The sequence below is a fragment of the Oryzias latipes genome, chromosome 6 (assembly GCF_053564925.1).
Source record: "Oryzias latipes strain Hd-rR chromosome 6, Olatipes_Hd-rR_3.1".
Classification (NCBI taxonomy): Eukaryota; Metazoa; Chordata; class Actinopteri; order Beloniformes; family Adrianichthyidae; genus Oryzias; species Oryzias latipes.
Genome location: NC_136242.1, coordinates 12,482,573 through 12,507,210, shown reverse-complemented (window position 1 = coordinate 12,507,210; position 24,638 = coordinate 12,482,573). Strand labels below are relative to the sequence as shown.

The window sequence follows — 24,638 nt, the reverse complement described above, 5'->3', positions numbered from 1 at the left end:
CATTTAAGGATCATCAAACCCCTTTAGTGATTCTTAGCAACCAATTCCTGGTGGAGTAACTGAAGCTTATTGGGGGGGGGGGGCTTGGAGGATGACCAGAGCACCATTTTACTTGTGCAATGGCACAACAAACAAATAGCTTAACTGAAATCATACTGACAGCTTCAGTCAAGTCATCGGCCGACGTGGGGCTCGAACCCACGACCCTGAGATTAAGAGTCTCATGCTCTACCGACTGAGCTAGCCAGGCATGAAAGTCTTTCAGAGCCCTTGAAGAAAAAAAAACAAGGTACTAATCCAATGAGATGTGAACGACACATCTATTGCGTTTACAGCTGAGTTCGTTCAACCTTCTGGTGAAATTGTTTTGGCGCATGCAACAAGATAGCGAATATTATCAGATAACAGCTCACTTGTGCAAATATGATGTCTGAAAGATTGTGCAAAATGGTGGCCATAAAAGCCGAAAGAGGCACTCGAATGTGACGGAAGATGAGATCTTTTCTGTGAAAGACAAGGTGAGGGTAAGCTTTGGGTCTAGAAACAGGGTGATTGTTGAGTGTGTCTTATGGGATTTTCATGATTTGCAGTGTGGGTTGGCTAATTGCTCATTTTAGCAATGTGGAAGTGACCAAAAGCCGAGCTAGCTAGGAGTCGAACCTAGAATCTTCTGATCCGTAGTCAGATGCGTTATCCATTGCGCCACTAGCCCCATGCGTTTGTATTCACGTGGCCCGCAGAGCGCAAAGATCCTCTTTTGCTTTTTCAGCCAATGAAAGGCAAAGGTCCATTTGCCAAAGAAAAAAGACAGTCAGCCCACCTTAAGTGAAAGCTCTTCCTTCGAGCCGGAATTGAACCAGCAACCTAAGGATACCTGTCCCGCTTCATCTACAGTCCTCCGCTCTACCATCTGAGCTATCGAAGGGAATGGAGCAGTAGTTTTCCAGGCCTCTTTATGGATATACCATGTCCCACAGACTCCTTGAAAGGGACCCATTGTGACTCAGGCCTTCTGCTAACAGGGGATGCTAGTGCGACACTGAACCATCAAAGGCAAGATTTGGTGAAATGTCTTGTCTTGAGCAAGCATCTGTGACTTGGTGTACCTTGATAACATCACTCCCTATATGCAGTTTAGCTGATTTGGTTCTTAGTTCTTGCTAGTCATTGATGTTTTTCCCCTATCCCAAGGTTCTGCTAAAGAGAGGTGTAAGCCTCTGTCTCCTTCATCCAATGCAGCTTGCTGAGGAATTCTGTGTCCATACAAACATTTTTCAATGATCTTTTTGCAAAGAATTGGCATGTTTCATAATGATTGCTGAACATTGACAGGCACGTTAAGAACTACTCATTTAAGGATCATCAAACACCTTTAGTGATTCTTAGCAACCAATTCCTGGTGGAGTAACTGAAGCTTATTGTTGGGGAGGGGGGGGCTTGGAAGATGACCAGAGCACCATTTTACTTGTGCAATGGCACAACAAACAAATAGCTTAACTGAAATCATACTGACAGCTTCAGTCAAGTCATCGCCCGACGTGGGGCTCGAACCCACGACCCTGAGATTAAGAGTCTCATGCTCTACCGACTGAGCTAGCCAGGCATGAAAGACTTTCAGAGCCCTTGAAGAAAAAAAAACAAGGTACTAATCCAATGAGATGTGAACGACACATCTATCGCGTTTACAGCTGAGTACGTTCAACCTTCTGGTGAAATTGTTTTGGCGCATGCAACAAGATAGCGAAGATTATCAGATAACAGCTCACTTGTGCAAATATGATGTCTGAAAGATTGTGCAAAATGGTGGCCATAAAAGCCGAAAGAGGCACTCGAATGTGACGGAAGATGAGATGTTTTCTGTGAAAGACAAGGTGAGGGTAAGCTTTGGGTCTAGAAACAGGGTGATTGTTGAGTGTGTCTTATGGGATTTTCATGATTTGCAGTGTGGGTTGGCTAATTGCTCATTTTAGCAATGTGGAAGTGACAAAAATCCAAAAATTCAATTATTATATTTTGATCAAATACTGAAATATTGAAATAGCAAATTTAAATGACAAATACAACTCAAAGCATAAAAAACACAATAATTCTTACAGAAAACACCAACAAAATATTATAGAAAAAATATATAAAAGATGGTATCATCATGACAATGTTTAATTTTAGAAAAAACAAAATCTATATAGAAAAGCACAAAAATAAACCGATATAAAACAATAGGTGCTTTGGATGTGCAAATTTTTCTGTGCAAGGACTGCTCTGTTTGTGGTGGTGCTGGTGGTGGTCCTTTTAAACAAGAATGACAACTTGAAGCTTAAAAAACACAATAACTCTTACAGAAAACACCAACAAAATATTATAGAAAACATATATAAAAGATGGTGTCATCATTACAATGTTAAAAAAATTATATAAACCAGTTTAAAACATTAGGTGCTTTGGATGTGCAAGTTTTTCTGTGCAAGGACTGCTTTTTGTTTAAAGTGGTGGTGCTGGTGGTGGTGGGTCATTTCCTCTCTTTTTTTTCCCATATCCACGCTTCTGTAGCTCAGCCCTCCAATTGTCAAATGACTGAGTCTCTGTTGCTTCACAAAACCAGTTCCCAAAGTACTGACGGTGGGATGGTGGCTGTCTGTTTCCACCACATTTGCTGCACGTAATGGTTTCTGTTTTTTTAATGTATTTCCTTTTCATAATACCCATTTTTTCTGCTTCCATTTTCCTCTTTCGGTATTGTTGTGTCGTGTATGGCGTGCTGGAAAGAGGCTGAGGTGATGGCGGCACAGCAAGTATGATCGGCACGGCAGGAGGAGGAGGCATGACAAAACTGAACGGGACATTTAAAACGGGAGGGACCAAAACCTGTGAGGTGGATCCTGATGGGATGATGAAGGGTGTAGAACTCAATTGGGGTGCTAGTGCCTGCAGCTGTGGCTTTGCCTTAAGTTTTGCCTCCCCAGCAGTATTGGGCGGAAGCACAAAAATGTGCGGCTGAGCTGAGGTCCCCATCTGTAAAGGTGTTCCTTTCTGGAGTGGATCTGGGAGTTTTTCTGTAGCTGCCATGGAAGCAGCAGGTTGTGGGATGCCCTGGTTTAAAATGAGTTTTTCTTGTGCCCGGCACCGCCTGCTGTACCTGTAAATATGTGCAAAACGAAAAGGTTCAACAATAGAATCACAACAGGGTAACAGCTTCTTATATTTTTCTGTTTGATGTTGTTGAAAATGTATTCATATAGACTGAAAATGTCATGTATTAAAATCATTCTAATTTACTTACCATTGTGTGACTGTAGCAGCATTTACTTCTGGGAGCTGGATGGTGGTCTCGCTCATAATTCTGGCATTTGAGACGACACACTCTCTAATCGTCCTGTACATTCGCACCACCATAGTGAACCGAGAAACCTTCTTCGCTTCGCATCGGACGGCGTTTGGGTACAAGGCACAGAGTCTCACAAAGATGGCCTCTGACACTCGGTTGCAGTCTGGCCACTGTGCAGGACTGTGAGCCCCGATAAAACACCTGAATGAAAAAAGAGGGGGAAAAGCAAGGACAAAAAAACAAGGATATATGATTTAAAGTATTATTTTAAAGCCAAACATTTTGTTTTGTGTCACTTCTTTTGGTGGCTCAGCTCTTGTGTGTTTTTTGTCTACTCACCTTTTTGTGCTTTCGACGCCGGGGGCTACAATTTTTTTGGTTGCTCTAAATCTACCCTGCTTCAGGTGGGCTTGGTGACGCTGGGAGTAAACCGTTTTTTGTTTGTCATAATCCCCCAATGACTGCCACAGGGAAACGATCCGGTTTGACTCCTCTGCAGTCACCACAAGGTTATTGTGCCGGAGGCCGACCAAGAAATCAGCCAGCTCCTGCACGGCCCCATAACCCTCCACGTTGTCAGGGCCGACAGAATCCTATAAAACAAGAACAACAATTAGTGAATCAAATTAAAAGAAAAAAGACATTTATGCTTTTGAAAAGAACTTAGTCTTACGTCACATGAAGAGTCCAACTGTTGAGGGGTTGCTGGCAGATCTGTTTTGGAGGCTGTAAAAGAAAAAAGCAAATCCCTTAATAAACAGTAACATCATACATTCTTATAATTAAAGCACTCCTAGACCTTTTTTCCAATTGCAAAACAAAATACCAGTAAATAAAAAACATACATACTACTTTACTTTTTCTTTTTTCAATAGAAAAGTTGAACTGAACTCACTGCTCTGTTCAGCGGGGGATAAGACACAAGGGGGAACAGAGGTGGTGGCGGAAGGTGATGAAGAGGGAGATGGTGATGTAGGTCCAGGCGCTGAGTGTGTCGCACTCGTTGAAGGACCCTCAGGAGGAGGAGGAGACCAAGAGGGGCCAGGCTGAGGGTCTGGAGCTGACAGACTGCTGGTGGGTGCCAAAGATGACGTTGAAGAGACTGTGAAGGTCCTCACTGGCTCCAAAGTGGCCACAGTGAAGTCTTCAAACTCTTCGGGTTCATTGAAGCTGTCTTCAATCTCCATGTCCATTGTCTCCGACTCTTCAACAGCCTGTCTGTAATCTTGGAGAACTTTACCAGTTTGCTGGTAAAGGTACTCCACCCCCAGAAGTTCACCTGTAAAAGGCAAAGCACTCATTAGAAGAAGAATAAAGGTTTTGAAGTTCTTTTCAAAAAAAGTATGCATACCTGTGTATTTCCTTGGCCCAGTATAGGGAACAATTTCCTGGCCAAGGACCTCCTCAGACAAACTGTTAGCAGCATGCCGCAGGAGATGGTCGTAGGAGCATGGCTGCTGCTGCTTGTCTGATGTGGCGGCTACAGCGCGGTCTTCATTCCACCTGGCCAGCCCATCTAACAGGTAGGCCTGGAAGAAGACATCACTTGCCAGGGTGCCTGTAATATCCATGGAAAAAACAAAACAAAACACACGTTTCCACGCATAAATAAATATGGCTTTCAATATTTACAATATTTTAGGATTTTTGTGTTTCAAGGAAAGATAAAAGAACTACTTTCCAGGGATGAACCTATTCAGGTGAAGATGAAAAGATTCAAGGGATGTTGAACCTCTGGCACAGCGGTATGTGGGCAAACGATGTCCTCCTTTCAGGATTGTTCCCGTCCTGGTGTACAGCTGGATGCCTGGGGGGTCCTGGATGCAGGCCACATGTTTTGCCTGAGCAGCTAAAATGCCAGCCATGCGTTCCGAGTTGATCAGAGGAACCCCCAGAGTGTCGCGGCCATTGTCCCCGTCAAAAGCTTGGATGAGGCTTTTGATGAGAGCCAGAGTCTCCTGAGAGCCACGTGTCGTTCTCCTGCAGTGCAGGGCTAACTCACTGCGGCTAATGGACCTCAGCACGTCAGCATCTGAGGGATTGGTGAGCCTGGCAGAAAGTTCGGAGCGCTTTGCGATCTTGAGGGCTGTCAGATCTTCCTCATCCCACATAAAGAGACAGTGGCTGAGGCGCCTCATGAAGGACGCATACAGCTGGTGTGAATCCGTGGTGCAGCCCACCGAAAACCTTCCCATGAAGTGCCATATGTCCAGTCGGATGTGAAGGTCTTTCCACTTCTGGAACATTCGCCGAAGAAGCGTGTTTCCACAGCAGTCTCTGTCGACGTAAAGCACTTCAGGGGGAGGTACCCCAGCCACTGCATATCTCCCTATGAGTCCCTCAATCATTGGCCCCAGGCCAAAACCTTCGCTAGCAGTGAGCACAGACATTATTATTTGGCCGTGCTCATTGCCAACATTTGTTGCCCAGGTCGCTGTTCCAAAACCCCTTCCAGCCAGTTTCCGAGCCACTTTCTTGGTGGAGTCCAGCTTCAAGATGCGTCCATAAGTTGATGTCACTGAGGCCTTGACCTCAGTCAGCCTCTGGAGAACATCTTGGGCGTAGACCTGCATCATCCACCTGTGCTTTGGAACAGTAGGCATTGGAGGGGGAGGTGAAAACGTGACTGGTCTTATGAGACCCTTTTCAACAGCCCCTTTGACTTGTTTACAGTCCGTCAGGTACTGGACAGTCTTCTTCAGCCACACTTCTGAATGACTCTCCTGCACCTTCTTCCTAATCTGGCTGCTGCTGTTTCCCAGACCCCTCTGGCGCATCAAAGTGACCACCCTCAGGTCACAGGCAAGCTTGGATGTGAGGATGCAGGGAAACTGCCCCCTGTGCCCCACATCCAGCTGGGAGACGATGGCATGGCTCCAGCTGATGACCTTTCTTTTGCATATTTTGCAAACTAAATATTCAGATGCCACAAAGTAAGTTATGTCCAGAGAAATAACTTGCCTGATCTTCTGATGAACACCAGATGAGGTCAGAAGCCCTTTGTGGCAATCTGAATGAGGACATGTCAGCTTGACTTGCCAGAGTTTTCGGGGCATCCAAAGGAAGAGGGGGCTGCCAAAATAGTCTTCGGGCTGAGGGACATTGGTGACGTGCAATGGGAATTGTGGAGGATACCACCACAGTCTGTCCACCCTGCTGAAGTCCAGTTCAGGATGTCCTTGCGCTGTCCATTTGAAAAGAGCTTTGGACATCCATCTCTGGTCCACCTCAGGCAGTGTGTGGAGCCAGCCGGCTGGAAGACACACTCTTTGTGCTGAAAGGAAAAAGAGAAGGTAAAAAGTCTATTAATAGAATTTGTGCATGGATAAAATTTAAAATTTCAGGGGACACTTAAACCTTAAAGCTTTTTCAGTCAGAGCAAATGCAAAAGGGTTTTGTTTAAATATATAAATAAAAATGTTGGTGTCAGTGGTGTGTGTGTGTGTTTTTTTTTTCTTTAAATGCATGCTTGAGTAAATACATAAAAAATTCTATATAAAATGTACATACTTGCTGAGTGAGATTTATCCCATCTGAGTGCTTCTGCCAGAAGCGTGCTGTCGTCCACTTCACTCGACACGGGTAGAAATGTGGTGGGAGTTTTTGGACCTGCAGCGGTGGAGAACTCCTCACTGGCTTTAGGGCCAAAGGCTGGTGGGGTCTGTGGAGGATTGATGGAGGTTTCCACAGTTGGGTGTGGGGAAGAGGGTCCTGCGACTGGGAGGGAGGAGGAGGAGGAGGAGGGGGAGGCTTCGAGGGTGAAGGGGGATCCTACAAGCGCAGGTGAGGAAGAAAGGGATCCAGCTGGCTTGTTTAAAGTTGTGGATGTGGAATGTGGCCGTGCATGTATCAAAGCTGAAAAACAACAACAACACAGCATTAACATCCACTGCCAATAAGATTTAATGTAACTCAGGGTTTGGAAAAAAAGAGAATTGTTTTCTTACAGGGTCTGACTTTAAATGGGGACGCCAGCCTTTTTACAGCTTTCTCAATGTTTTTGTCCTTGGCCAAATTACCCACTAATAGGGAAGAGAGAGACGCGGTGGAGATGGGCTGAGGAGTTTTGGGGTGTGATGGTGAACTGGGAGGTCTTGCAGCAGAAGGATTAGACGTTGATGGAGTCTGAGAAGAAGAGGATGCCATCGATGGTCCCGGCTGGCTGGACAAACTAGGCTGTGTCTTCTCTCGTGACCACTGCTCCTCTTTCATCGCCACAGCAGTTTTGGCAGATGGAAACATTTCCATGTATTCTCTGAAACTTTCTTTGTTGCTGGCATGATCCTTGGTGTCTTTACTACCCCCTGTTGGATCTCTCTTCATAGCAGCAACAAGGTAGGCAGCATAACCTAAAGCATTTTCCAGCAGCCATTTGAATGTCTGGCCCTGGAAAATACCAAACTGGATCTCAAAGAAGCCAAGAAGATGCTTTCTGTTGGAAAGATCTCCCTGATGATCCAGCAGGTTCTTTGTTGCCTTTTCCAGTACTGCTTCCGGGGACAAGGGCTTCATCCATGGCTTTCCTTTTTTTGCCTTCTTATAGGAATAGGCTTCAGATGAGTCTGACAAATTCAGAATGCCACTAGCCAGTCTTCTGAATCTGGGTTCCATCATAAAAGCTGAATGAATCAAATGAGAAAAGCAGATTGTAAACCATAAAATGAGCTGTGCAAACACAAGATGAAAAAATAAAATGCTACAGAAGGCTTTGATCCAGTTTTATTTGATTGGATGGATACTTGTATTACTTACTTTGATTTTTTTGTGTGTTCTTAAATACCAATTGCTTGTTTTTTGCGGAATGTTATTAATTTAAATTATTATTAATTATTATTATTATTAATTACTATTATTCTAAACATTAAACACAACAAAAGAAAATAACATATTGCAAAGCTTGAGGACAACAGTCTGACTCATTCCCGAAATAATTCATTCATAAATTTTTCTTGTGTTTAATAATAAAAACAACAAAAATAACTTTGAACAAATAAAAGTATTCGTGTGCATGTGTTAAAGTACTCGCTAGTAAAACATGCGGCCGAAAGGCAAATAACAAACACAAAGAAGCAGCAATCGACACGTAAAAAGTCCGGTTATTATTCATATTTGAGCAGCTGATGCTCTGATTTTATTTTTGGCCTGACGTTTTTAATACAGTAAATGACCAACGTGAAAAACACCGCTGCTTGCTAAAAGTTCGGTTACACATTTCAGTTAGCCTCGCTTTCAGACGATTAAAAAAGATTTACTTGTTATTTTACTACACGGTCAGTGGAAAAACCCCGCTGGTTGAACAACAACAATGGAGGACACTTACTGTAAATGACCAAAGGAAAACAACCTTTCTAGCGGAGTACGACAGGTAATACCATCAGCAAAAACGTGTTATTACGATAGCACAAACATTTAAAAGTAAATTTCACAATGACAACTCCGTACTTACTGTGAAAAGTCGTGATCAACGTTGAAAACGGGATCAAATCTTGCTTCGACACTTTTAGCGATGTTCGCAAATGCAAATGAAGCGCTCTTTTTTTTTTTTTTTTTTTTTTTTTCCTTCAAGCGCTCTTCTCTCTTCTTGCATCTCATTGGTTAGTCCTTTGTCATCGCCCCGGACATTCATCGTGGCAACTGATTGGGTAATTCTAGGTTACTCTTGGGCGAGATGTCGTACGCTAGAGAACAGCTTATTGGAGGAGAGGTTCGAATCTTGGTTGCAAGTAAGTGATTTGATTGGATATCACAACCAAGAATGACCGAGATCGAGCTCGACTAACCAGCGGCCGGGGGCGCCAAGGACTGCGCCCATCAGATGAGGTAAAGCTTTCAAGTTTTGTAGGAACGCATGCAGAGGCCGCGGGTTCGAACCCCGCACCGGACGCGTTCGAACTGTTTTTTTTTTGGCCTCGTGGCTTTCTTAACCTCTTCTGCCAAGTTTGCCAGGCCTCATAGCAAATGAGATTTGTTAATAATAAAGTTATAAACTATATGACATTAATAATGGAATTATAAACTATATGAAAATTAAGATTTTTTTTCACCTTTTTGTAACAGTGACTTTATTTTTTTATATTTATATTCACCCTATTTGTTGGTCATTTCATTCTGTAATTTGAAGTTAGATTCCTTTAGACTGGAGTTTGAAGAGAAAATGAATTTAAATTTCTTTTTATTTGAAAACATTATAGAGATTGACAATAAAGTTTGCTTTGAATCTTGAAACAAAATGAATTGTCTAATTAATGTACTACAGCAGCATAACAATAAAATTATTTGTGTAAAAACAACTACAGATGTAATGTATTGACAATCTTCTAAAATCTGACTGTTGATTTAAAAGATGAACACAAATGAAAATACTCAAGTGCTCATGTAAAAGTTCTTTAATGCAAATACCTCCGTAAATGGCATCCATATGACAGTTTTCTATCCAAAAATTCAATTATTATATTTTGATCAAATACTGAAATATTGAAATAGCAAATTTAAATGACAAATACAACTCAAAGCTTAAAAAACACAATAATTCTTACAGAAAACATCAACAAAATATTATAGAAAAAATATATAAAAGATGGTATCATCATTACAATGTTTAACTTTAGAAAAAACAAAATCTATATAGAAAAGCACAAAAATAAACCAATATAAAACAATAGGTGCTTTGGGATGTGCAAATTTTTCTGTGCAAGGACTGCTCTGTTTGTGGTGGTGCTGGTGGTGGTCCTTTTAAACAAGAACGACAACTTGAAGCTTAAAAAACACAATAACTCTTACAGAAAACACCAACAAAATATTATAGAAAACATATATAAAAGATGGTGTCATCATTACAATGTTTAAAAAATTATATAAACCAGTATAAAACATTAGGTGCTTTGGATGTGCAAGTTTTTCTGTGCAAGGACTGCTTTTTGTTTAAAGTGGTGGTGCTGGTGGTGGTGGGTCATTTCCTCTCTTTTTTTTCCCATATCCACGCTTCTGTAGCTCAGCCCTCCAATTGTCAAATGACTGAGTCTCTGTTGCTTCACAAAACCAGTTCCCAAAGTACTGACGGTGGGATGGTGGCTGTCTGTTTCCACCGCATTTGCTGCACATTATGGTTTCTGTTTTTTTTATGTATTTCCTTTTCATAATACCCATTTTTTCTGCTTCCATTTTCCTCTTTCGGTATTGTTGTGCCGTGTATGGCGTGCTGGAAAGAGGCTGAGGTGATGGCGGCACAGCAAGTATGATCGGCACGGCAGGAGGAGGAGGCAGGACAAAACTGAATGGGACATTTAAAACGGGAGGAACCAAAACCTGTGAGGTGGATCCTGATGGGATGATGAAGGGTGTAGAACTCAATTGGGGTGCAAGTGCCTGCAGCTGTGGCTTTGCCTTAAGTTTTGCCTCCCCAGCAGTGTTGGGCGGAAGCACAAAAATGTGCGGCTGAGCTGAGGTCCCCACCTGTAAAGGTGTTCCTTTCTGGAGTGGATCTGGAAGTTTTTCTGTAGCTGCCATGGAAGCAGCAGGTTGTGGGATGCCCTGGTTTAAAATGAGTTTTTCTTGTGCCCGGCACCGCCTGCTGTACCTGTAAATATGTGCAAAACAAAAAGGTTCAACAATAGAATCAAAACAGGGGAACAGCCCCATCTGCCTTTGTGTTTATAAGATGCAAGACAAATGAAAAAGCCCCCCCTACTATTGTTTGATCCTATTTTTTGATTAAAATGTTTTGATTTTCCTCTATGCATTCTGGAGAATACAGCTTCTTATATTTTTCTGTTTGATGTTGTTGAAAATGTATTCATATAGACTGAAAATGTCATGTATTAAAATCATTCTAATTTACTTACCATTGTGTGACTGTAGCAGCATTTACTTCTGGGAGCTGGATGGTGGTCTCGCTCATAATTCTGGCATTTGAGACGACACACTCTCTAATCGTCCTGTACATTCGCACCACCATAGTGAACCGAGAAACCTTCTTCGCTTCGCATCGGACGGCGTTTGGGTACAAGGCACAGAGTCTCACAAAGATGGCCTCTGACACTCGGTTGCAGTCTGGCCACTGTGCAGGACTGTGAGCCCCGATAAAACACCTGAATGAAAAAAGAGGGGGAAAAGCAAGGACAAAAAAACAAGGATATATGATTTAAAGTGTTATTTTAAAGCCAAACATTTTGTTTTGTGTCACTTCTTTTGGTGGCTCAGCTCTTTTGTGTTTTTTGTCTACTCACCTTTTTGTGCTTTGAACGCCGGGGGCTACAATTTTTTTGGTTGCTCTAAATCTACCCTGCTTCAGGTGGGCTTGGTGACGCTGGGAGTAAACCGTTTTTTGTTTGTCATAATCCCCCAATGACTGCCACAGGGAAACGATCCGGTTTGACTCCTCTGCAGTCACCACAAGGTTATTGTGCCGGAGGCCGACCAAGAAATCAGCCAGCTCCTGCACGGCCCCATAACCCTCCACGTTGTCAGGGCCGACAGAATCCTATAAAACAAGAACAACAATTAGTGAATCAAATTAAAAGAAAAAAGACATTTATGCTTTTGAAAAGAACTTAGTCTTACGTCACATGAAGAGTCCAACTGTTGAGGGGTTGCTGGCAGATCTGTTTTGGAGGCTGTAAAAGAAAAAAGCAAATCCCTTAATAAACAGTAACATGATAAATCCTTATAATGAAAGCACTCCTAGACCTTTTTCCCATTTGCAAAACAAAATACCGGTAAATAAATAAAAAACATACATACTACTTTACTTTTTCTTTTTTCAATAGAAAAGTTGAACTAAACTCACTGCTCTGTTCAGCGGGGGATAAGACACAAGGGGGAACAGAGGTGGTGGCGGAAGGTGATGAAGAGGGAGATGGTGATGTAGGTCCAGGCGCTGAGTGTGTCGCACTCGCTGAGGGACCCTCAGGAGGAGGAGGAGACCAAGAGGGGCCAGGCTGAGGGTCTGGAGCTGACAGACTGCTGGTGGGTGCCAAGGATGACGTTGAAGAGACTGTGAAGGTCCTCACTGGCTCCAAAGTGGCCACAGTGAAGTCTTCAAACTCTTCGGGTTCATTGAAGCTGTCTTCAATCTCCATGTCCATTGTCTCCGACTCTTCAACAGCCTGTCTGTAATCTTGGAGAACTTTACCAGTTTGCTGGTAAAGGTACTCCACCCCTAGAAGTTCACCTGTAAAAGGCAAAGCACTCATTAGAAGAAGAAAAAAGGTTTTGAAGTTCTTTTCAAAAAAAGTGTGCATACCTGTGTATTTCCTTGGCCCAGTATAGGGAACAATTTCCTGGCCAAGGACCTCCTCAGACAAACTGTTAGCAGCATGCCGCAGGAGATGGTCGTAGGAGCATGGCTGCTGCTGCTTGTCTGATGTGGCGGCTACAGCGCGGTCTTCATTCCACCTGGCCAGCCCATCTAACAGGTAGGCCTGGAAGAAGACATCACTTGCCAGGGTGCCTGTAGTATCCATGGAAAAAACAAAACACACGTTTCCATGCATAAATACATATGGCTTTCTATATTTTTTACAATATTTTAGGATTTTTGTGTTTCAAGGAAAGATAAAAGAACAACTTACCAGGGATGAACCTATTCAGGTGAAGATGAAAAGATTCAAGGAATGTTGAACCTCTGGCACAGCGGTATGTGGGCAAACGATGTCCTCCTTTCAGGATTGTTCCCGTCCTGGTGTACAGCTGGATGCCTGCGGGGTCCTGGATGCAGGCCACATGTTTTGCCTGAGCAGCTAAAATGCCAGCCATGCGTTCCGAGTTGATCAGAGGGACCCCCAGAGTGTCCCCATCAAAAGCTTGGATGAGGCTTTTGATGAGAGCCAGAGTCTCCTGAGAGCCACGTGTCGTTCTCCTGCAGTGCAGGGCTAACTCACTGCGGCTAATGGACCTCAGCACGTCAGCATCTGAGGGATTGGTGAGCCTGGCAGAGAGTTCGGAGCGCTTTGCGATCTTGAGGGCTGTCAGATCTTCCTCATCCCACATAAAGAGACAGTGGCTGAGGCGCCTCATGAAGGACGCATACAGCTGGTGTGAATCCGTGGTGCAGCCCACCGAAAACCTTCTCATGAAGTGCCATATGTCCAGGCGGATGTTAAGGTCTTTCCACTTCTGGAACATTCGTCGAAGAAGCGTGTTTCCACAGCAGTCTCTGTCGACGTAAAGCACTTCAGGGGGAGGTACCCCAGCCACTGCATATCTCCCTATGAGTCCTTCGATCATTGGCCCCAGGCCAAAACCTTCGCTAGCAGTGAGCACAGACATTATTATTTGGCCGTGCTCATTGCCAACATTTGTTGCTCAGGTCGCTGTTCCAAAACCCCTTCCAGCCAGTTTCCGAGCAACTTTCTTGGTGGAGTCCAGCTTCAAGATGCGTCCATAAGTTGATGTCACTGAGGCCTTGACCTCAGTCAGCCTCTGGAGAACATCTTGGGCGTAGACCTGCATCAGCCACCTGTGCTTTGGAACAATAGGCATTGGAGGGGGAGGTGAAAACGTGACTGGTCTTATGAGACCCTTTTCAACAGCCCCTTTGACTTGTTTACAGTCCGTCAGGTACTGGACAGTCTTCTTCAGCCACACTTCTGAATGACTCTCCTGCACCTTCTTCCTAATCTGGCTGCTGCTGTTTCCCAGACCCCTCTGGCGCATCAAAGTGACCACCCTCAGGTCACAGGCAAGCTTGGATGTGAGGATGCAGGGAAACTGCCCCCTGTGCCCCACATCCAGCTGGGAGACGATGGCATGGCTCCAGCTGATGACCTTTCTTTTGCATATTTTGCAAACTAAATATTCAGATGCCACAAAATAAGTTATGTCCAGAGAAATAACTTGCCTGATCTTCTGATGAACACCAGATGAGGTCAGAAGCCCTTTGTGACAATCTGAATGAGGACATGTCAGCTTGACTTGCCAGAGTTTTCGGGGCATCCAAAGGAAGAGGGGGCTGCCAAAATAGTCTTCGGGCTGAGGGACATTGGTGACGTGCAATGGGAATTGTGGAGGATACCACCACAGTCTGTCCACCCTGCTGAAGTCCAGTTCAGGATGTCCTTGCGCTGTCCATTTGAAAAGAGCTTTGGACATCCATCTCTGGTCCACCTCAGGCAGTGTGTGAAGCCAGCCGGCTGGAAGACACACTCTTTGTGCTGAAAGGAAAAAGAGAAGGTAAAAAAGTCTATTAATAGAATTTGTGCTTGGATACAATTTAAAATTTCAGGGGACACTTAAACCTTAAAGCTTTTTCAGTCAGAGCAAATGCAAAAGGGTTTTGTTTAAATATATAAATAAAAATGTTTGTGTCAGTGGTGTGTGTGTGTGTGTGTGTGTGTTTTTCTTTAAATGCATGCTTGAGTAAATACATAAAAAATTCTATATAAAATGTACATACTTGCTGAGGGAGATTTATCCCATCTGAGTGCTTCTGCCAGAAGCGTGCTGTCGTCCACTTCACTCGACACGGGTGGAAATGTGGTGGGAGTTTTTGGACCTGCAGCGGTGGAGAACTGCTCACTGGCTTTAGGGCCAAAGGCTGGTGGTGTCTGTGGAGGATTGATGGAGGTTTCCACAGTTGGGTGTGGGGAAGAGGGTCCTGCGACTGGGAGGGAGGAGGAGGAGGAGGAGGGGGAGGCTTCGAGGGTGAAGGGGGATCCTACAAGCGCAGGTGAGGAAGAAAGGGATCCAGCTGGCTTGTTCAAAGTTGTGGATGTGGAATGCGGCCGTGCATGTATCAAAGCTGAAAAACAACAACAACACAGCATTAACATCCACTGCCAATAAGATTTAATGTAACTCAGGGTTTGGAAAAAAAGAGAATTGTTTTCTTACAGGGTCTGACTTTAAATGGGGACGCCAGCCTTTTTACAGCTTTCTCAATGTTTCTGTCCTTGGCCAAATTACCCACTAATAGGGAAGAGAGAGACGCGGTGGAGATGGGCTGAGGAGTTTTGGGGTGTGATGGTGAACTGGGAGGTCTTGCAGCAGAAGGATTAGACGTTGATGGAGTCTGAGAAGAAGAGGATGCCATCGATGGTTCCGGCTGGCTGGACAAACTAGGCTGTGTCTTCTCTCGTGACCACTGCTCCTCTTTCATCGCCACAGCAGTTTTGGCAGATGGAAACATTTCCATGTATTCTCTGAAACTTTCTTTGTTGCTGGCATGATCCTTGGTGTCTTTACTACCCCCTGTTGGATCTCTCTTCATAGCAGCAACAAGGTAGGCAGCATAACCTAAAGCATTTTCCAGCAGCCATTTGAATGTCTGGCCCTGGAAAATACCAAACTGGATCTCAAAGAAGCCAAGAAGATGCTTTCTGTTGGAAAGATCTCCCTGATGATCCAGCAGGTTCTTTGTTGCCTTTTCCAGTACTGCTTCTGGGGACAAGGGCTTCATCCATGGCTTTCCTTTTTTTGCCTTCTTATAGGAATAGGCTTCAGATGAGTCTGACAAATTCAGAATGCCACTAGCCAGTCTTCTGAATCTGGGTTCCATCATAAAAGCTGAATGAATCAAATGAGAAAAGCAGATTGTAAACCATAAAATGAGCTGTGCAAACACAAGATGAAAAAATAAAATGCTACAGAAGGCTTTTATCCAGTTTTATTTGATTGGATGGATACTTGTATTACTTACTTTGATTTTTTTGTGTGTTCTTAAATACCAATTGCTTGTTTTTTGCGGAATGTTATTAATTTAAATTATTATTAATTATTATTATTATTAATTACTATTATTCTAAACATTAAACACAACAAAAGAAAATAACATATTGCAAAGCTTGAGGACAACAGTCTGACTCATTCCCGAAATAATTCATTCATAAATTTTTCTTGTGTTTAATAATAAAAACAACAAAAATAACTTTGAACAAATAAAAGTATTCGTGTGCATGTGTTAAAGTACTCGCTAGTAAAACATGCGGCCGAAAGGCAAATAACAAACACAAAGAAGCAGCAATCGACACGTAAAAGGTCCGGTTATTATTCATATTTGAGCAGCTGATGCTCTGATTTTATTTTTGGCCTGACGTTTTTAATACAGTAAATGACAAACGTGAAAAACACCGCTGCTTGCTAAAAGTTCGGTTACACATTTCAGTTAGCCTCGCTTTCAGACGATTAAAAAAGATTTACTTGTTATTTTACTACACGGTTAGTGGAAAAACCCCGCTGGTTGAACAACAACAATGGAGGACACTTACTGTAAATGACCAAAGGAAAACAACCTTTCTAGCGGAGTACAACAGGTAATACCATCAGCAAAAACGTGTTATTACGATAGCACAAACATTTAAAATTAAATTTCACAATGACAACTCCGTACTTACTGTGAAAAGTCGTGATCAGCGTTGAAAACGGGATCAAATCTTGCTCCGACACTTTTAGCGATGTTCGCAGATGCAAATGAAGCGCTCTTTTTTTTTTCTTTTTTTTTTTGCAAGCGCTCTTCTCTCTTCTTGCATCTCATTGGTTAGTCCTTTGTCATCGCCCCAGAAATTCATCGTGGCAACTGATTGGGTAATTCTAGGTTACTCTTGGGCGAGATGTCGTACGCTAGAGAACAGCTTATTGGAGGAGAGGTTCGAATCTTGGTTGCAAGTAAGTGATTTGATTGGATATCACAACCAAGAATGACCGAGATCGAGCTCGACTAACCAGCGGCCGGGGGCGCCACTAGCCCCATGCGTTTGTATTCACGTGGCCCGCAGAGTGCAAAGATCCTCTTTTGCTTTTTCAGCCAATGAAAGGCAAAGGTCCATTTGCCAAAGAAAAAAGACAGTCAGCCCACCTTAAGTGAAAGCTCTTCCTTCGAGCCGGAATTGAACCAGCGACCTAAGAACACCTGTCCCGCTTCATCTACAGTCCTCCGCTCTACCATCTGAGCTATCGAAGGGAATGGAGCAGTAGTTTTCCAGGCCTCTTTATGGATATACCATGTCCCACAGACTCCTTGAAAGGGACCCATTGTGACTCAGGCCTTCTGCTAACAGGGGATGCTAGTGCGACACTGAACCATCAAAGGCAAGATTTGGTGAAATGTCTTGTCTTGAGCAAGCATCTGTGACTTGGTGTACCTTGACAACATCACTCCCTATATGCAGTTTAGCTAATTTGGTTCTTAGTTCTTGCTAGTCATTGATGTTTTTCCCCTATCCCAAGGTTCTGCTAAAGAGAGGTGTAAGCCTCTGTCTCCTTCATCCAATGCAGCTTGCTGAGGAATTCTGTGTCCATACAAACATTTTTCAATGATCTTTTTGCAAAGAATTGGCATGTTTCATAATGATTGCTGAACATTGACAGGCACGTTAAGAACTACTCATTTAAGGATCATCAAACACCTTTAGTGATTCTTAGCAACCAATTCCTGGTGGAGTAACTGAAGCTTATTGTGGGGGGGGGGGCTTGGAAGATGACCAGAGCACCATTTTACTTGTGCTTTTGCAATGGCACAACAAACAAATAGCTTAACTGAAATCATACTGACAGCTTCAGTCAAGTCATCGCCCGACGTGGGGCTTGAACCCACTACCCTGAGATTAAGAGTCTCATGCTCAACCGACTGAGCTAGCCAGGCATGAAAGTCTTTCAGAGCCCTTGAAGAAAAAAAAACAAGGTACTAATCCAATGAGATGTGAACGACACATCTATTGCGTTTACAGCTGAGTACATTCAACCTTCTGGTGGAATTGTTTTGGCGCATGCAACAAGATAGCGAAGATTATCAGATAACAGCTCACTTGTGCAAATATGATGTCTGTTTGATTGTGCAAAATGGTGGCCATAAAAGCCGAAAGAGGCACTCGAATGTGACGGAAGATGAGATCTTTTCTGTGAAAGACAAGGTGAGGGTAAGCTTTGGGTCTAGAAACAGGGTGATTGTTGAGTGTGTCTTTTGGGATTTTCATGATTTGCAGTGTGGGTTGGCTAATTGCTCATTTTAGCAATGTGGAAGTGACCAAAAGCCGAGCTAGCTAGGAGTCGAACCTAGAATCTTGTGATCCGTAGTCAGATGCGTTATCCATTGCACCACTAGCCCCATGCGTTTGTATTCACGTGGCCCGCAGAGCGCAAAGATCCTCTTTTGCTTTTTCAGCCAATGAAAGGCAAAGGTCCATTTGCCAAAGAAAAAAGACAGTCAGCCCACCTTAAGTGAAAGCTCTTCCTTCGCGGCGGAATTGAACCGGCGACCAAAGGATACCTGTCCCGCTTCATCTACAGTCCTCCGCTCTACCATCTGAGCTATCGAAGGGAATTGGAGCAGCAGTTTTCCAGGCCTCTTTATGGATATACCATGTCCCACAGACTCCTTGAAAGGGACCCATTGTGACTCAGGCCTTCTGCTAACAGGGGATGCTAGTGCGACACTGAACCATCAAAGGCAAGATTTGGTGAAATGTCTTGTCTTGAGCAAGCATCTGTGACTTGGTGTACCTTGATAACATCACTCCCTATATGCAGTTTAGCTAATTTGGATTATAGTTCTTGCTAGTCATTGATGTTTTTCCCCTATCCCAAGGTTCTGCTAAAGAGAGGTGTAAGCCTCTGTCTCCTTCATCCAATGCAGCTTGCTGAGGAATTCTGTGTCCATACAAACATTTTTCAATGATTTTTTTGCAAAGAATTGGCATGTTTCATAATGATTGCTGAACATTGACAGGCACGTTAAGAACTACTCATTTAAGGATCATCAAACACCTTTAGTGATTCTTAGCAACCAATTCCTGGTGGAGTAACTGAAGCTTATTGTGGGGGGGTGGGGGCTTGGAAGATGACCAGGGGCCTGTTGCACAAAAGTAGAATTAAGACATCCGGGATAAATGACTGAGCTGAGCTCAATGAATCCAAAACATGTGCGTCCAGGCTTAATTGGTTGTACAAAGACCAAGCCAGGATGAGCAGACACGGATTCATCAAGCCAGGTGTAACCAATCCTGGATAGGTGCGCGCTCACGGCTCACTCAAACAGACCCCTCCACAGATCACAGATAAACTGATTTACCATGGCAACTAGAGCCGCGTACTTTTCCCCGTCGGAAGCACAAATCCTCATACGCATACGAGGAGGTAAAAGATATAATTAAGAAGAAAGGCAACACCGCCATAGTGATAAAGCACACTCAAGATTTTTTTAAATTAAATTACCAACCAATTAATTTTATGAAAATGTAATTTGTCATTTCAACCAGAAAATGTTATGTTTGTTAATCTTACGTGAATGAATCATGTCGATCATACATAAAAATAATCCATTTAAAAGTTACTAATTTTAATCATGTTGATCCAACATGATACCGTTGAATTGGATACATTAGTAATCGCAAGGAATTGTGGGATTCCATTTTCTTTGTCTATCTGGGCAGATTGGGGTCTAAGTGTGAGTTTTTGTCCATGGGTTTTATTGTCTAGCTGTTTTACTCTGTTTTAACTAGTGATTTAAACTGACATGTTTTATATCTTTTCTGCACCATGAGTTAGAGTGTGGGAGAGGATGATGACCAAACCCCTTGTGCGGTAAACTGTTCATGTAACTTAAAACAGAATTTGCATTATTTGAACTCCTGTCTTGTCATGTGGGACATTACTGCGCATTACATGTCTTTGATGTAAAAATTAAAAGACCCATTGGTAGAAACTTTGGAAAACCTTATCATTGTCAGATGTATAAATAAGATTAAAGCAAAAAATTAAGTAATATCAACATAAATTTTGTTAGGTAGTCATACAAATTTAAGTTGAATAAACTTAATTTAATGAGGTGTGACCAATTGGAGTGATTCAATTAAGTTGGATCAACTTTTATCTTTTAAGAGTGAGCAACAATATTAATTTAAAGTTGGGTCCAACTGCAGTATTTAGATTGAATCAACTTAAATTTATTAGTTTGAACCTAAGTACATTAAGTAGGACCAATATGATTCATTTTTGTTCAAGTAACGCTATCTAATCATGTGGAAATCATTTCCATAATTTTTTTATGTTCATTCAAAGTGAACGTTTTTTGAGTGTAGTTTACCTGCTTTGTTTTATCCTTATTCAATAAATGAACATAATGTTACACATTGTGTTTTCATATTTTAATGGAATGTGTATTATTTTGTATGACAGAGTACTAGGGCCCCACTGAGGAAAAAGGATAAAGTCATAAATTTATGAGACTGGTTCTTTCTGGAGAAAAGCAACATATTCTTTTTACAGTTTCGATAGTTATGACAATGTGATACTTCATATTCTGGCACATCAGCATGTCTTCGTTTAAGAAACCATACTGAGGTACAATTTCACGAAATGCCCCACATCTGTCATTTTAACAACTATCCTCCTTTAAAACAACTGGTTATAATATTATGACTTGTCTTTTTTTCCCCTCTGTGGCCCTAATATTCTATCATTTTACATATAGCCTTATAGTCTATGGGAAACGGTAAATTATCTAATGATAGCAACATCATCTAAAGCTCATTATTTATCCAAAATGATTGAAATTAATGATCACAAACGTTTAAATAATGACAGTGGGTCTAGTTATATGTGATAACAATGTACAGTGAGCAGTGAAATAACTATTGGTTTCCATTTGAGGCGACTGCTGACTGATGTTAGGGATGAGATTAAATAGATCCTGGAATTTAGCCTGGTCTGGAGCAGGCTAGCTCCACAGAATAAATCTCCATGGTAATTTATACCATAACATATCCTCCTGCCCCCTATCCAGCTTTAGTGCAACCGGATTGGGGATCAATTGAGCCAGGATCACCAAGATATGCTGGCTTAATCCCTTATCCTACTTTTGTGAAACAGGCCCCTGAGCACCATTTTACTTGTGCTTTTGCAATGGCACAACAAACAAATAGCTTAACTGAAATCATACTGACAGCTTCAGTCAAGTCATCGCCCGACGTGGGGCTCGAACCCGCGACCCTGAGATTAAGAGTCTCATGCTCTACCGACTGAGCTAGCCAGGCATGAAAAGCTTTCAGAGCCCTTGAAGAAAAAAAAAACAAGATACCAATCCAATGAGATGTGAACGACACATCTATTGCGTTTACAGCTGAGTACATTCAACCTTCTGGTGAAATTGTTTTGGCGCATGCAACAAGATAGCGAAGATTATCAGATAACAGCTCACTTGTGCAAATATGATGTCTGAAAGATTGTGCAAAATGGTGGCCATAAAAGCCGAAAGAGGCACTCGAATGTGACGGAAGATGAGATCTTTTCTGTGAAAGACAAGGTGAGGGTAAGCTTTGGGTCTAGAAACAGGGTGATTGTTGAGTGTGTCTTTTGGGATTTTCATGATTTGCAGTGTGGGTTGGCTAATTGCTCATTTTAGCAATGTGGAGGTGACCAAAAGCGGAGCTAGCTAGGAGTCGAACCTAGAATCTTCTGATCCGTAGTCAGATGCGTTATCCATTGCGCCACTAGCCCCATGCATTTGTATGCACGTGGCCCGCAGAGTGCAAAGATCCTCTTTTGCTTTTTTAGGCATTTGAAAGGCAAAGGTCCATTTGCCAAAGAAAAAAGACAGTCAGCACACCTTAAGTGAAAGCTCTTCCTTCGAGCCGGAATTGAACCAGCGACCTAAGGATACCTGTCCCGCTTCATCTACAGTCCTCCGCTCTACCATCTGAGCTATCGAAGGGAATTGGAGCAGCAGTTTTCCAGGCCTCTTTATGGATATACCATGTCCCACAGACTCCTTGAAAGGGACCCATTGTGACTCAGGCCTTCTGCTAACAGGGGATGCTAGTGCGACACTGAACCATCAAAGGCAAGATTTGGTGAAATGTCTTGTCTTGAGCAAGCATCTGTGACTTGGTGTACCTTGACAACATCACTCCCTATATGCAGTTTAGCTAATTTGGTTCTTAGTTCTTGCTAGTCATTGATGTTTTTCCCCTATCTCAAGGTTGTGCTAAAGAGAGGTGTAAGCCTCTGTCTCCTTCATCCAATGCAGCTTGCTGAGGAATTCTGTGTCCATACAAACATTTTTCAATGATCCTTTTGCAAAGAATTGGCATGTTTCATAATGATTGCTGAACATTGACGTTAAAAAACTAATCATTTAAGGGTCATCAAAGACCTTTAGTGATTCTTAGCAACCAAACCAAGGATTCCTGGTGGAGTAACTGAAGCTTATTGGAGGGGGGTCTTGGAAGATGACCTCAGGACCATTTTGCTTGTGCAATGGCACAACAAACAAATAGCTTAACTGAAATCATACTGACAGCTTCAGTCAAGTCATCGCCCGACGTGGGGCTCAAACCCACCACCCTGAGATTAAGAGTCTCATGCTATACCGACTGAGCCAGCCAGGTTTAAAAATCAACAAAAATCCTAAAAAGAAAAAAAAAGCGCTATTGTGAAGTCTTTTTAAGACAAGATGACGCCCAATTGCACGATATTCTGTGAGGTTTTGTGGTTAATAAAAGTGAGTTCACTACGTTTTTTAAGAATGTAGTCTGGGCTACATTTTGTAAGACAAGAATGTCAACTGCATGAACTCTTGAGCCTCAGGATAGCTTAAAGTTTTTCTTGTGTCTATGCACTTTTATTTGAAGAACCAAATAAAAGCCATTCAAAATAATTTTTCACTGTGGTCCCCAAACTTCCCACACATTTGTGAGGCATAGTCCATTAGTTAGACTGATCTTTTCCCAAGACTAACGTTTTTAGCTCATGTGTTGAGATGTTATTATTTGTCCACATAATGTCCTTTTACCATCATGCTCTCTGTTTCATGGAGTGCATCAGTACGGGTGTATGACATTATGCTGAGGGTTGTAACACTCACACCCCCACCACTTTTTCTCAAAACATAATGTAGCACATTTTGACTAGCAGTTCAATATTTGTTTCATCAGACAACAGGACAGCCAAAGAGATGTGCAAAAGAAATGTGCAAAATAAAAGAAAGAGAAAAAAATGTGCAAAGGTTATCTTCTGCATTGTGAGTTATTGAACAGGGTTATAGTATTGGGCAGGAAGGATTTCTGGTACCGGGCAGTTCTGGAGCAGAGCTGTCTGAGCCTTCTAGAGAAGGAGCTCCGCTGTTTGTCCAGAACAGGGTGGAGAGGATGCTCTGGGTTGTCCATGATGGAAAAGATCTTGTTTAGTAACCTCCTCTCTGTCACGCTCCTGTCCGGAGTGAGACCGACAGGTCCAAGGCAAGACCAATAAAAACCACTCCACAAGGTTTTTGTGAATGGGGAAAATGGCTGTTATTTTTATTTTACAGCAGGTAACCAGCAGCAATGTCCATACATGCTCTGAAACCCAAACTACCTCTCTCATGAACCAAAATTCACACTCTTTTATAAGACATGGCCCCTCCCCTGGGCCAGGTGGTTTCAGTTGAGGTTAATTGCTGATTTTTGGTCAGGCCCTACAAAAGCCTACCAAACCCAGAGATTGGGTCCTTTGACCCAGGAAATGAAACTGAAAAAGGTAAGACACAAGTCAGTAAGACATACAAAAATACATAAACATAATACACCCAAACAAAGCACCCAAAATAATAAAGGAATAAAGGAGTTAACAGTGTGTATATCAGTGTGTGTTGCTATCAGGAACTTGCTAAGATGTTTTAAATGGTTGAATGTGTGCACCCACCCAACCAGCATTAGCTTAGTCCCTGAGTATATGATGTGTGTGTGTCTGTATGTTTGAGTTCCTGTGTGGAGTTTCAATCAGGGGAAACTGCCACACTCTCCATCACTGCTTCAAAAGTTTCCTGTTTGCAGCCAATGACAGAACCCGCCTTCCTGATCGCCTTGTTCAGTCTTTTGGTGTCACTGACTGCAATGCTGCTTCCCCAACAGACCACGGAGGAGAACAAGGTGCTGGCTACCACAGACTGGTAGAAGATCCCCAGCATCTTGCTGCACACATTAAATGGCCTTTAGCTTCCTTAGGAAGTAGAGTCTGCTGCAGGCCTTCTTGTACACAGCAGGGCTGTGGCTCCTCCAGCTCAGTCTGCTGTCGATAGTCACACCCAGATATTTATACTCCTCCACCGCTTCCACATCCTTGCCCAGGATGCAGAGGGGTTGTAAGACTGTCCTTTTCCTCTGGAAGTCGATCACCATTTCCCTGGTCTTGTCCACATTGAGCAGCAGGTGATTCTCTCCAGCCCACTCCACAAATGGAGATGGAGAGGTCTTCTTAGGAAGGGGGACCAGGCAGGAGGTCTTCTAGAGGAGGGGCACCCTCTCCAGTCTGAGGCTCAGGTTGAAGAGATGCTGGAGAACCGCAGACAGCTGGTGGGCACAGGTCCTCAGAGTACGAGGGCTGACGCCATCCGGGCCGGCTGCTTTGT

General features: G+C 43.0%; 3 protein-coding genes and 9 non-coding genes across 13 annotated transcripts; all 12 read right to left on the bottom strand.

The window, feature by feature from the left end:
• Nucleotides 1-177: 177 nt before the first annotated feature.
• On the bottom strand, nt 178-250 carry trnak-cuu (transfer RNA lysine (anticodon CUU)). Its single transcript has one exon. It is a non-coding gene; the product is annotated as a tRNA-Lys (tRNA).
• A 389-nt stretch (nt 251-639) lies between these two features.
• Nucleotides 640-712, bottom strand: trnar-acg (transfer RNA arginine (anticodon ACG)). The gene has a single exon. It is a non-coding gene; the product is annotated as a tRNA-Arg (tRNA).
• Nucleotides 713-836: 124 nt separating this feature from the next.
• On the bottom strand, nt 837-925 carry trnay-gua (transfer RNA tyrosine (anticodon GUA)). Its single transcript is given in 2 exon segments — nt 837-872; nt 889-925. It is a non-coding gene; the product is annotated as a tRNA-Tyr (tRNA).
• Nucleotides 926-1,530: 605 nt separating this feature from the next.
• On the bottom strand, nt 1,531-1,603 carry trnak-cuu (transfer RNA lysine (anticodon CUU)). Its single transcript has one exon. It is a non-coding gene; the product is annotated as a tRNA-Lys (tRNA).
• Nucleotides 1,604-2,140: 537 nt separating this feature from the next.
• LOC105354341 (uncharacterized) lies at nt 2,141-4,894 on the bottom strand. Of its 2 annotated transcripts, none has more exons than XM_023955398.2 (6): nt 4,674-4,894; nt 4,218-4,601; nt 3,996-4,048; nt 3,662-3,915; nt 3,278-3,523; nt 2,141-3,133 (listed from the first exon to the last, which is right to left on the bottom strand). In XM_023955398.2, the coding sequence occupies exons 1-6, from the start codon at nt 4,891-4,893 to the stop codon at nt 2,479-2,481; spliced, it is 1,812 nt and encodes a 603-aa protein (XP_023811166.1). In that variant the 5' UTR covers nt 4,894; the 3' UTR covers nt 2,141-2,478. The 2 variants fall into 2 exon arrangements, with proteins under 2 accessions (XP_023811166.1, XP_023811165.1); XM_023955397.2 differs by having other exon boundaries at nt 4,323-4,601.
• Nucleotides 4,895-4,995: 101 nt separating this feature from the next.
• On the bottom strand, nt 4,996-8,339 carry LOC111947500 (uncharacterized). Its single transcript, XM_023955444.2, has 3 exons — nt 7,270-8,339; nt 6,833-7,177; nt 4,996-6,596 (listed from the first exon to the last, which is right to left on the bottom strand). Exons 1-3 carry the CDS (start codon nt 7,934-7,936, stop codon nt 4,996-4,998), a joined length of 2,613 nt encoding a protein of 870 aa, XP_023811212.1. The 5' UTR covers nt 7,937-8,339.
• A 3,204-nt stretch (nt 8,340-11,543) lies between these two features.
• LOC111947494 (uncharacterized) lies at nt 11,544-13,588 on the bottom strand. Its single transcript, XM_078949207.1, has 4 exons — nt 12,892-13,588; nt 12,108-12,770; nt 11,882-11,934; nt 11,544-11,801 (listed from the first exon to the last, which is right to left on the bottom strand). The coding sequence occupies exons 1-4, from the start codon at nt 13,586-13,588 to the stop codon at nt 11,544-11,546; spliced, it is 1,671 nt and encodes a 556-aa protein (XP_078805333.1).
• Nucleotides 13,589-17,824: 4,236 nt separating this feature from the next.
• trnak-cuu (transfer RNA lysine (anticodon CUU)) lies at nt 17,825-17,897 on the bottom strand. The gene has a single exon. It is a non-coding gene; the product is annotated as a tRNA-Lys (tRNA).
• A 3,315-nt stretch (nt 17,898-21,212) lies between these two features.
• trnak-cuu (transfer RNA lysine (anticodon CUU)) lies at nt 21,213-21,285 on the bottom strand. The gene has a single exon. It is a non-coding gene; the product is annotated as a tRNA-Lys (tRNA).
• A 390-nt stretch (nt 21,286-21,675) lies between these two features.
• Nucleotides 21,676-21,748, bottom strand: trnar-acg (transfer RNA arginine (anticodon ACG)). The gene has a single exon. It is a non-coding gene; the product is annotated as a tRNA-Arg (tRNA).
• Nucleotides 21,749-21,873: 125 nt separating this feature from the next.
• On the bottom strand, nt 21,874-21,962 carry trnay-gua (transfer RNA tyrosine (anticodon GUA)). Its single transcript is given in 2 exon segments — nt 21,874-21,909; nt 21,926-21,962. It is a non-coding gene; the product is annotated as a tRNA-Tyr (tRNA).
• Nucleotides 21,963-22,565: 603 nt separating this feature from the next.
• trnak-cuu (transfer RNA lysine (anticodon CUU)) lies at nt 22,566-22,638 on the bottom strand. Its single transcript has one exon. It is a non-coding gene; the product is annotated as a tRNA-Lys (tRNA).
• Nucleotides 22,639-24,638: the final 2,000 nt, after the last annotated feature.